The 11,355-nt window shown below is 57.7% G+C and overlaps 1 protein-coding gene across 1 annotated transcript; it reads left to right on the top strand.

The window, feature by feature from the left end:
• Positions 1 to 278: 278 nt before the first annotated feature.
• Positions 279 to 8,747, top strand: NRN1 (neuritin 1). Its single transcript, XM_004598617.2, has 3 exons — positions 279 to 528; positions 4,520 to 4,664; positions 7,557 to 8,747. The coding sequence occupies exons 1-3, from the start codon at positions 474 to 476 to the stop codon at positions 7,783 to 7,785; spliced, it is 429 nt and encodes a 142-aa protein (XP_004598674.1). The 5' UTR covers positions 279 to 473; the 3' UTR covers positions 7,786 to 8,747.
• Positions 8,748 to 11,355: the final 2,608 nt, after the last annotated feature.

The following is an 11,355-nucleotide window of genomic DNA, read 5'->3' as shown; positions in this document are numbered from 1 at the left end:
AGGAGGGAGCCGGGAGGAGGCGAGGGTGGGGGTGACCGCAGGGACGGGAAAGTGGTCACCCCCGGGAGGCGAGAATTCATTCGAATAGTACATTAATTGGAAATATCTGATTAATTCCAGCTTTTGATGGCTATAAATGGCGATTCTCCACCAAGGTGTCTATATAAAAAAAAAAATCATTCTATGTCATCCCCCCGCGTCAGGGCCGCTCGCGGGCTATACTTCCTCCGCCCCCTCCTAATGGAGTGAACCATTCCCAGCTCTCCTCCCCCCCCAGCCTCTCTCTCTCTCTCTCTCTCTCTCCTGTCTCTTCCTCGCTCCCTCTCTTTCTCTCCTCCCTCTGCCTCCCCGGTGTACAAAGTCTCCGTCGCTCCCAGAACTTGTTGGCAATGCCTAATTTTCAGCTTTCCCCCGCGTTCTCCAAACTAACTCTTTAAAGGTGTGCGGTCGCCAATGGTTTGACTAAACGTAGGATGGGACTTCAGCTGAACGGCAGATGTGTCTCGCTGATCCTCGCGGTGCAGATAGGTAAGTGGCCGCCCAGCCCTGCGGCGGCGGGAAGGAGAAGGCGAGACCCCCGGGCCGGAGACGCGCCAAAGCTCGGGAACCCGCCGGCCCGGGGCCCCCGGGTGCAAAAATCCGGCAAGCTCCCGAGGGTCGGGGGACGGCGGTTCCTAGGGACCTGGCACGTCCGGGTTCGGTTTTCCTAAAGAAAAGGGGAACTCGGAACGTTCTCCAGGAAAGGAGTGCGCCGCCCCCCACCCTACACACACCCGCGCTCAGGTCCCACAGCGGGGGTCCCCACTCCCGCCACAAAGTGCACAGACTCTGTGCCACCCCTCTCAGGGGGTCGCACCAGGTTTGTGTGCCCTGGGGCAAATGCCCCTGGCCCCCGCGCCGCTGCTGGCCAGTACAGCCAGGGTCGAAAGAACAAGATGGCCAGGCTCCTGGGACGGGAGAGTTGATGTGCGGAAAGCCAAAATATTCCTGGGCTCAGCTCGAAGTGCTGCATTTTAGAACTTTGTCCTTCTCTCGTTCCCCTCCCCCACATTCGGGCTGCAGCGTTTGGACCGGCACCGCAGCCGGGCTTGGGGAGATGCTGTGTGTGTGTGAGAGACAGATGGAGGAATGTTTTAAATCCAGAATGATCAGAGACCCCAGACCCAATCTTTTGCAGTATTTACCGCTGAGGGAGCTAAAAACAGACCAACATCTGCCGGTAGACTTTTTCTAGGCACGTTTGCCTACTAACTTTACACGTGGGCATCTTTGTCTTTTAGATTTAGCAAAGGGTTTAGAAGTATTCGCCTAGAATGTGTTTAGCCAAACGGTCTGTTGTTTTTTTGGGGGGGAGAGTTGATTTGGGAAGCTTTCTGTAGCCCCCTTTCCAGCGTTCAGGAATGTTAACATTGGCGGGGGGTGGGGGGGGGAGGTTGTTAAAGTTGCTGTCTTGTCCATCCAGTGGCCAGAAATCCTAATGGGAGGGGGCATGGGCCAACTCTAATTTCTTACAGCTCGGGTGGGAACAGTAATTAACCCTGGTCCAAAAGTGAAATTGAAGCAGGTTATTAATAGAATGGACATGGGAAAGAAATAGGAGTTCTTCAAGCGGGGTTTCAGGAGAGTGAGCCAAGTGTCAGCTCCCACTGAGGGGCTGTAGTGCCCTGTGCAGGCGAATCTTGGCAGGATTGGGAGTGGGAGATTGCTTTAGGAAATCGGTTTGGGGCAGGCAGGGAACGTACAATATTTTTCTCCCTGAAGAATGAGGAAGAAATAGGGTTTGAAACTCCCTAAGCATTACAATGCGGTCTCTGCCCTAATTAAGGTTTGGAGTCTCTGGGCATCTTCTTTTTCCTCCTTTTTTTTTTTTTTTTTTTTTTTGCACTAATAGGGATTTTGCACAGTGTGTGGATGTTAGCTTTTTCCTTTTGCACATAGAAATGACCAAAGACTCCCCATCTGGTTGCTTCAGATCTCCGACAGTACACAGAGTTGCAATCAATAAGGCAGCAAATGAGAGTGGCATTGGGTAATTGGAATGCGAAATTATTTTCTTTTTTTTTCTTTTTCTTTACTCTTTTTTAAGATAGCACTAGATGACAATTGTTTCCCGGATACAGATTTTAGTCGGAGAAGGTCTCAGATAATTTCAGGGTGAAAAATAACCTCACTTTGAGGGATTAGAAAAAAGACCTAGGCTGGGCAGGAGGAATGCACCTTGGACACGGAAAATGACCATTTGTCGGCTGTGCAAGGGGAATAGAGTGCGTGTGTCCCCAACGACTGCCCTTCCCTTTATGACTGGGAGCTGTCTCAAGCCATTGGCGTTTGGCAATCAACGTGGGGGCTGGGGAGAGGTGAGGAGCTGCAGAACGAGTGGTGGACTCGGAGGGAGACGTGGCCAGAGAAGTTCGAAATGAATGAGAGATCCAACGAATGCACGAAGGGCTGGGACGCCAGGGAGGGCAGCGAAGGGCGTCCGAACCTCGCCAAAACAAGGCTGTCAGCAAAGGTCGGAGAAGGCAGCGCCGGGCGGCGACCTGCTGGGACGCCTGCACCCGCAAAGAGCCGTCCGTACACAGGCTCCTGGCCTCGCAGCCCAGACTGGAGCCGGAGGGCACAGTGATGGAAAGGACAGGGATTTTCACGGCTGCTTGTTTTACACACGCACACACTCACACATGCGCGATGTGCAGCAGCGCCTCAAATGAGAACGTAACGGCAGAGCTCTCCGCCCCCGGCCGGCTCCAACTCCCCTTGGAAAAAAAAAAAAAAAAAAAACAAGATTTGCCCGTGCCTTTCAGGGATTTGGGGGAGGGTGGAGGTAAGGGGTGAGTGGGGCTAGCCCGAGGGCAGAGGAGGGCGGAAAGGCTTCGGTTCCGCGCTTTCGCTGGGAGCCGTATTTGGTGACCTAGAGCAAGATGCGCAGGGCGGATTTCATTGTGATGACGGAAATTTCGTTTCTGCCTGAGAGTCTCAGCCTGTTCGGCACAGGCCGGTTCAGCTTCTGTTTGCAAAGGAGACTGGGAGGATGTAGGGAGGTTTGAATATCCGTCCAAACCAGGAGGACAGTTAACCTCGGCGCCTCTCCCCGGCGCTTCCCGTTCCGGATTAGAAACGCGCTAGTCCCGCCTCGCTTGGCTGCAACGAGTGCAAAACCCGATGCGTTCTTTCGGAGGCTGCAGCGAGCTCGGTCACCTTCCCCCGCGGCCTGCGTCGGCCGGCGTAGGGACAGGCTGCTGCGGAGCCTTGTGTGTTGGGCGGGGAGCGGAGGACGCGGGGACCAGGACGCGGGGACCAGGCCGTAGCCCCCGCCGGGCACGACTCGGAGGCGGGTGTTGGGGGGCTTTGACTATCTCTCTCTCACACACACACACACACACACACACACACACACCCTCTCCTTACTCTCCCACTGCGGGACCCTGCTGCGTTTCCCGGCGCCTTTCCGGCGCCCTGGGCTGGTTTGGGGGCCGCTCCGTTTCTGGCAAAAGTGGAAAGCGCGTTAGCGGCATGGAGCCCGCCTCCGGCGTCCGGCTCCTCAGGCTGTAGCGTGACTGACCAGAGGCCAGGAGCCTAGCCCTCTGCGTGGCCTGGACTTCTTCCCGTGCTGCCCTCCCCACGCCGCTCCAGCTTCTCTTCAGCCTCTCTGGAGGAAGACCCCCGGAGCCAGAGCCTTGCGTCCTGGCATCCTGCAGGGGTGCAAGCTGCCCTACCGGGCTGCGGGATTTTCGTTGCGGCGTTGGGGACTAAGGGTCCCTAGGCCCTTGGATTCGACCTCTCCGGAGGTGACAGAAAGTCATGCGCGCAGACACCTCCGTGACCTGGCGAGGCCTGTGCACCACGGACGCCTAGGCCGCCCTCTTTACCATGGAGAGGGGAGGGTTTTGCCTGCAACACACTCCCCGGGAGTCCATCAGCTTTGCTATGAAACCATCCGTTTCCCTGACTGCTGCTGGCTTCCTGAGACTTTTGTTTCTGTTTTGTTTTCATTCGTTCATTCCTCCAGCCGCGTTTGTTGCGCGCCCATCATGGACCGTGAGCGCACGTGGGGGAAGCTAGGTGACCACCTGCCCACCGCACTCTCTGTGGTCCAGGCCCTGCTATCACCTCGCGGACCGAAGATGGCCCCGTCTGAGACGTGCCAGGGCTTGAAGGAAAAGTGTTGGAGGGATTGAGTAGGAAAAAAGGAGTGAAGGAGGTGTGAAGAGGGGGCGACGCAAACAAAAAAAGCTGCAGAACGAAGGGCGGCTGGGAGTTACAGAGGAGATGGGCCTCGCCCACCCCCCATCCACCCACACCCGCTGCGCCCGGACCGGCTGCAGCAGACTCGGCGTGGGCTGCGGGACTGCGCGCCTGGGCCTGGTCCCTCATTCCCTCAACCTTGCGCGCTGGATCCTGGGACGCTGGACCTGGGGCAGAGGGCCTGCCAAGTTGGAGATGGGCTTGGGTGGAGGAGGAGGCGCCAGGGTGGGCGGGGTGGCGTTACTGACTGACCCCTGTCCCCTCCTCCCTGCAGCGTACCTGGTGCAGGCCGTGAGAGCTGCGGGCAAGTGCGATGCGGTCTTTAAGGGCTTTTCGGACTGTTTGCTCAAGCTGGGCGACAGCATGGCCAACTACCCGCAGGGCCTGGATGACAAGACCAACATCAAAACCGTGTGCACGTAAGTGTCCTCTTGGGCCACCTGGCCTTCCAAGTCTCGGGGAGGGGAGGATGGGAGGGGGACGCTGCTGAGGTGCTGGGGTCGGAGAGCGCTGTGCCTTGCGGGTCTGTGCAGCGCCAGCCGCAGTGCGCCAGCCTTGCTGCCTCCTACCCCCCAGGCCAAGATCGCGCGCCAAATCTTCTGAGTCCCCACACGCCCAGGGCGCCTCTTCTGAACTACACCCTCGGGAGAAGGACTGGTGATTTGGGGTGGGTCCCAAAGCTAGGCTTTTCCACAGGGGGCCCAGGCTCCTACAACACCACAGGTTCACACTGGGCACACAGAGGTGGGCGCACCCATGGCGCTGCCTCCCCCCATCCCCCCCAAGGCCCCTGAGAACTGCGACTGTGACCATCTCCTGCCAGCCATCACCATGCATCCCCTGGTCCTTCTCTGAAAGGTTTGGATTTGAGGAGCTCCTAAGGAGAAAGCCACTGGCTCATTCACACTTTAAGAAAATGTGGGCCCCAGCCTGGGTTTCTAGGAAGGAGGTGGGCACAGGCTTGATTGACATATCATGGCTTTGCCCATGAAGGGCTTGTTGGAGTAGCCAGCCCCAATTTATAGTTTGCTACAGACTGGGGGGGGGGGGGGGGCTCCACTTGGCTTCCTCCTCCAGGTAAAGCAAGCCTGAAGAGGGCTGAGAAGGCTGGACATGCCCCCCATGCCCACCACTGGGGTGGGCATTTTCCCAAAGCTTAGCTGGAAAGTGGTTTCTAGTAGCCTATGAGGTCACCGGCTGAGCCCTACTGCAATGCACCTGTGACATTCAGCACTGCAGATTTTACAAAAGCCCCCATTCTCTCCCTCCCTTCCTCTCTCCTTCACTAAAATAAAAAAAAAAAAAAAAAACCCTGCAAACTGCCGCCTCACCTCCTCCAAGGCTACAGGTGCCGAGGCTGCAGGATCTGGAGGGGGCAATGGTTTCAGCAACAGCCTCATTATGGTCAGTTCCTTCCTCCACCTCTCCCCTTGAGGACAGGGAATGTGAGGGCCTGGTCCCGGTGCCTGGCTCTGGCTCACGACACAGGAGTCCGGGTCACCACAAGCACCCCATGCCCACCATCAGCTCCCAATACTCAGTAACTGCCACCTTCCCAAGGGGTCTCAGGTTAGGGAAGAATTGTGTCTTTTTACCATAAAACTGCAATCCTGGGGAACCGGGAAATGAGAAGGACACCCCTCCCTGGGTCAGAGCCCACAGGGGGTCCCTGAAGCTGGTGCCAGTCTCAGCTGACACCCATTTCCCCCAGATACTGTCCTCAGTGGCCACCTAAGGGTGCCCCATGAAAAGAGAAGACTAAGCCCTCCCTTGGGTGTAGGAAAGAGGTGCAGGTCACACGTAGAGTTCTTCGGGACAGCCACAGGGCAGGGTCTCTCTAGGCGTCTAAGTCTGGCTGTTGATCACAAGTTGATGAACCTAGAGGACACACACACACACACACACACACACACCACAGGCACTTCTAATTTCACTCTTAGCCAGAAGCTAAGTGAAAATCGGGATGAATCAAATTAAACACCTGCCTTCAGCAGGGTTATGGTCCAGGCGGGTGAGCAACACAGAGAGGGAGGGGAAATGCAGCCCCCCGCGCAATGGGGCTGCGTAGGGACCCTTTCCCTGGCGCTCAGGGTCAGGGTCAGGGTGAGATGGGAGCCATTCTAGACTCATCCAGTCCCTGGGATCGACTCAACGCCCCAGGAATCGATCTAGGTTTGGGGTTATATTTAGTTTCAGGACCTATTTTGGGTTTTCAGAACAAAGGGGGACAATTTTAAAAAAGAAAGAGAGGGGACTGTTTGGAGGAAGGTTGTGGGGGCGGAGCCGGGAGCGGAGCCCGGGCGGAGGAGGTAGGAGGTGGCTGAGTTCCGCGGTCACCAGGACTCTGGGTGGAGTAGGGTCGGTTAGGGTGGGTAACCAGCGCGCCCGCGAGGCCCAGGGAAATCGGGCCGCTAACCCCGCAAAGACCTTAGGGGAAGATGCTACCTAGGCAAGTTCCAACCCTACGAAACAAACCGGTGCGTGGGGAAGAAGAGGGACCGAGCGCGCAGGCCTGGAATCCAGGCGTTTACAAAAGCGGGCAACGGCTGCAGAGCCGGCGCCAGGTTCTCCGGGCACAAACACTCACCGACCTGGGGAGAGGCAGGAAGGAGGAGACGGCTCCGGACGCAATCTGAGCCGCCGCGCGGGACCGCGGAGAGCAGGGCCGGGAGAGCCACGCGGGAGCGAAGCGGGCGGAGAAGAGGAAGAAAAGAGGAAATCGGAGGGCCCAGGGCAGGGAGAAGGAAGCGAGAAACAAAAGCAGAGGGACGAGGAGGGCGAGAACGAGGGCGAAGGCGAGAGCCCCGCAGCGGGAGAAGGAGGGAGACAGAAGGGGCGAGGGGGAGGAGAGTGTGCGAAGCCAGGAGGGGAGGGCCGAGCTCCGCGCGAGTCGCCCATCTTGCAGGCTAAGAGGTATTAAATGGGCGGCAGCTTGCAGGCTTAGCACTGTTTCCCCAGCTTTCCCCTAGGACGGGGAGCAATCTGTCGGCCCGGGCCGACGTGCCAACGCCACGCAGAGGCTGCGCCCGGGCTCCCGGCTGCCGGGTCCCCGCCGGGCAGCAGGAGAGAAAGCCAGACTTGGGGGAGGGGACGCTCTCTCCCCCGGGACCTCCGAGTTCAGAGGGTCGAGATCCTCTGAGGCCGGGGAAGAAGAGGGTGGGTCTTGGACGAAGCCGGCGGCGGACAGAGAGCGCCCCTGGGGAGAGTAGCCTTGCTGCGGAGGGTTGGGCTGGGGGTGCCAGGCCCAAGGGAGCCACTCCCCGCGCCCCCAAGTGAACCCACTTCTTGTGTTTTGTTCTGTTCCTCACCAGATACTGGGAGGATTTCCACAGCTGCACGGTCACAGCCCTTACGGATTGCCAGGAAGGGGCGAAAGATATGTGGGATAAACTGAGAAAAGAATCCAAAAACCTCAACATCCAAGGCAGCTTATTCGAACTCTGCGGCAGCGGCAACGGCGCGGCGGGACACCTGCTCCCGGCGCTGCCGGTGCTGCTCGCGTCCCTCTCGGCAGCTTTGGCGACCTGGCTTCCCTTCTGAGCGCAAGGGCCAGCTCCCCCGCGCGCCCACCCACACTCACTCCATGCTCCCGGAAACCGAGAGGAAGACTCATTCGTTCTTTGGGGACGTTGTGATTCTCTGTGATGCTGAAAACACTCATATAGGATTGTGGGAAATCCCGGTTCTCTCCCTCCCCCTCTTTGTTTTTAGATTTCGTTAGCGTTCTCGTGTTTTCTTTGCCAAATATTACCGATCCGTGCGCGAGCAAGCACAGCCAAAATCGGACCTCAGCTTTAGTCCGTCTTCACACACAATGAGAAAACGGCAAACCCCATCCCCATTTTTCAATTTAATTTTTTTTTTTTTTTTTTTTTTTTTTGGCAAAAGAATCTCAGGAACGGCCCTGGGCCACCTACTATATTATCATGTTAATAACATGAAAAATGATGGGCTCCTCCTATTAGGAAGGCGTGGAGAGAAGGCCAGGAGAGAGACGCCCGCCAGCGAAGCCGACCGCGCATCCCCCCACGCCCTCACCTCTTTCTTGCACAGTATCTTGCTTTGACCATTGCCACCGCACATGTCTCCTCCAGAAACTGCGCCTGGACACGGAGATGGGCGGCTGTGTGTCCTCCGGATAGGCGCGGGCGCGCGCGAGAAGGCCAGAGCTGAGCGGGCGGCTGGTTTAAGGTGCAGCCTGTCGCCAGAAACGCTGCCCAGGCCCCGGAAGGGTTAGCTTTCCCCGCTGTTGACCCATCTTCCCGACACCGCGTTGCGTTCCCTCCTCTCTCTTGTTTTAGCTGTTCCACACACAGTAATACTGAATATCCAACGGTGTAGATCACAAGGGGGGAGGGATGTTAAATGTTAACCTAAAATATAGATACACAAAAGATTTTGACATAAAAGAGCCTTGATTTTAAACAAAAGAGAGATGTAATTTAAAAAGTTTATTATAAATTAAATTCAGCAAAAAAGATTTGCTACAAAGTATAGAGAAGTATAAAATTAAAAAAAAAAAGTTATTGTTTGAAACTGGGGTGTTCTTTGTCCGCTGCGCCTTCCCCGCCGGGAACACGCGACCAAGGGAGCTGAGTGCGCCAGTTCCCAGAGCTGCTGGCTCCCCGGCCCTCTGGGAAAGACCTTCCCCCTACCCACGACCCACGACCGCTTCCGCCAAATTCTGTCTACTCGAAGGAAAGGGGTTTTAGAACGAATTATTATGATTCTGATCAGCAGAGAATCCGTTTGGGTGGCGTTTGGCGGGACTGAGCTTGCGCCTGGCGCAGAACGCGCGCTCAGACCCAAGGCCCTAGGCCTGCCCTCCGCCCTCGCCCCAGCTGTGGGTCTGAGCCCTAACCGGGACCCGCAGCCGGGCCCTAACTACGATCCACTTCTTCCTTTTGCGGTGGCCAGATGCTGCCTGCAAAGGAACCGCCATTAAGGGTTCCAGCCAGGGGGCCGGGAGGCGGGCAGCAGGTGAATTCGTTCATAATTAATAAGACGGCTCAGCTGAAAGGCCTAGGAGTCGGGGCCCTATTGATCCGCCAGCCTAGCCGCATCCACCTCTCCTATTTATAGGCCTCCCGCATGGCCTTACAGAGAAGTAAACACTGCCACGTACACTCGAGCCTGGGCGGCCCGGGGGGCCCAGGGACTGCTGGCCTGTCGCAGGCTGGGGACCCCAGGACGCGCCAGTCGGCCTCCGGCTTCCAGGACGACGAAAGCGGATTTCTCCAGGGAAGTGGGGGCGGGGAGCAGGGTGGGGAGAGGGAGTGCTGCGGGGGACGCCCCCTCCTCCCGAGTGGGTTCCCAGGAGCCCCGCAGAGCGCGCCTCCCGCCTCGCAGAGCCGGCGCTGGGGCTCTGAAATGTAATGTGTAAACAATCGCTAGTGTAACAGTTCATAAATCAAGCCCAGTGGGTCGCAGCCCCATCTGCATTCCCCCCACGCGCTGCGTTCCGGCAACACACGCGTCCCGGCGCCCCGAGCACCGCAAGCTGCCCGGTCCCAGGAAGGCAGAGCAGAAGGGCCGCGCGCGCACGCCATAACGCACGCCAGCTCGCGCCGTGCGGGCCCCTCCCCGCAGCCAGCTCACCAGCGACTCCCCGCAGCCACTCCCTCCCTGCCGCCCCTGGTTCTCAATGGAAACCCAGAGATCCGCGCTGCCACTCGGGGAAGCCCGTTCTGATTTTGGAAAATGGCTGATGGTTTCCGTCTCCTCATTTACCTCGGTGTAGATAAAGCTGCTGGAATTCACAAGAAAATGTTCGAGCCTATTTTAAATACCATTGCGTGTTTCGCGAGGTGGGGAAGGGGATGAGGAGGAAAAAGAGGGGGGTCTCAGATTTTTGCTGTAGCGCGCCGCGATGGGATATCCTCTCCTCTTCCCCCACCCCCGCCTATCGCACTGGGGGACCCTTCAAGGCTCCCCTCCAAATACCTTTTACTGCGGAAGCCCCTTCCTCTTGCTCGCAGCGCAGGCTTCTCACCTGGAAATCAAACTCTGGAAGATTCGGCCAGAAACAGGCCCTACTCCAGAACCGTCACCTGCTGCTTTTGCAACTGGGGCTGCCCTGAGTGCTGCTCAGCCACCTGCCAGCGGAGTGCTGCTCGGCCACGTCTTCCACGTTCCAGGGCGCTCCTGCAGGGACTGGCATGCCCCATCGCAGGCCAAGGTACAGCTCCTGTGTGCTATGGAGGCAGACTGGGGAGCACACTTTGAATGTGTGTGAGACCTAGAGAATTTCTTCTTTTTTAAAATTTATTTTTTTGTTAGATTTCTACAGAAAGAGATAATCTTCCATCTATTGGTTCACTCCCCCACAATGGCCTGAGCTGAGCTGACCCAAAGCCAGGAGTTTCTTGTCCACCTCCCGCATGGGTGCAGGGGCCCTGAAGAAGCTGCAGGGCCTGGGGACTGAGAGTTAAAGGAAGCAGGGCCCAGCACCGCAAGGCATAGAGGAGGCAGAGGCATCCAGGGAACACAGGGTTAGAGCTGGCATTGCGCATGGAGGAGGGCAGGCAGGTGAGCACCGTGGTGAACTGGTGGAGGCCTGGACCCGACCACATGCCGGAGCGGGGCAGGCAAGGGCGAATGTATTCTGGGTGCTTAGAGAAGTGACCATGCCCCAGGATGCTCACACAGGCTCTGCTTGGATATCCATCAACCATTTCCTGGGGTCCCAATATCCCCACCACCCACCACCACTGTCTCCCGTCCCCCAGGAAAGTGTACCCCCCTCAGCCCTCCAAGAAGGGTGTGCTCTCTAGGCACCAGGCCCCCTCAGAGAAGCAACCACCCCCTTCTATCCCAGCAGACATTGGGCTCAGAGCCCTAGTCCCCAAGGAGAGGGAGGGGGCAATTGGGGGCAGTGGAGCAGTCTGCAGCCCCATGCCAGGGGATCATTGCCTGCCAAGCAGCGATCCACATAAACTTAAATGGTTCCCACCCCACCAGCAGAGCCCCCGAGGTGAGAAGGAACAGGGTACCCGGAATGGCGTGGACACCCCACTGGGCCGCAGCCACAGGACCCTGCCTCACAGTTAGCACCTGAGCGGTCCCCATGTGACAGAATTGGGAAACCAGTAGACACAGCGACTCTAGGGG

Source organism: Ochotona princeps, chromosome 1, assembly GCF_030435755.1.
Source record: "Ochotona princeps isolate mOchPri1 chromosome 1, mOchPri1.hap1, whole genome shotgun sequence".
Classification (NCBI taxonomy): domain Eukaryota; kingdom Metazoa; phylum Chordata; class Mammalia; order Lagomorpha; family Ochotonidae; genus Ochotona; species Ochotona princeps.
Note: the sequence above shows the minus strand (reverse complement) of the source record. Positions and strands in the feature narration are given on the sequence as shown.

Bases quoted from the DNA above. Each gene is read 5' to 3' on its own strand.
- NRN1 (XM_004598617.2), top strand. From the start codon at position 474: ATGGGACTTCAGCTGAACGGCAGATGTGTCTCGCTGATCCTCGCGGTG. The intron at 529-4,519 runs GTAAGTGGCCGC...TCCTCCCTGCAG, and splicing joins GATCCTCGCGGTGCAGATAG to CGTACCTGGTGCAGGCCGTG. The intron at 4,665-7,556 runs GTAAGTGTCCTC...GTTCCTCACCAG, and splicing joins AACATCAAAACCGTGTGCAC to ATACTGGGAGGATTTCCACA.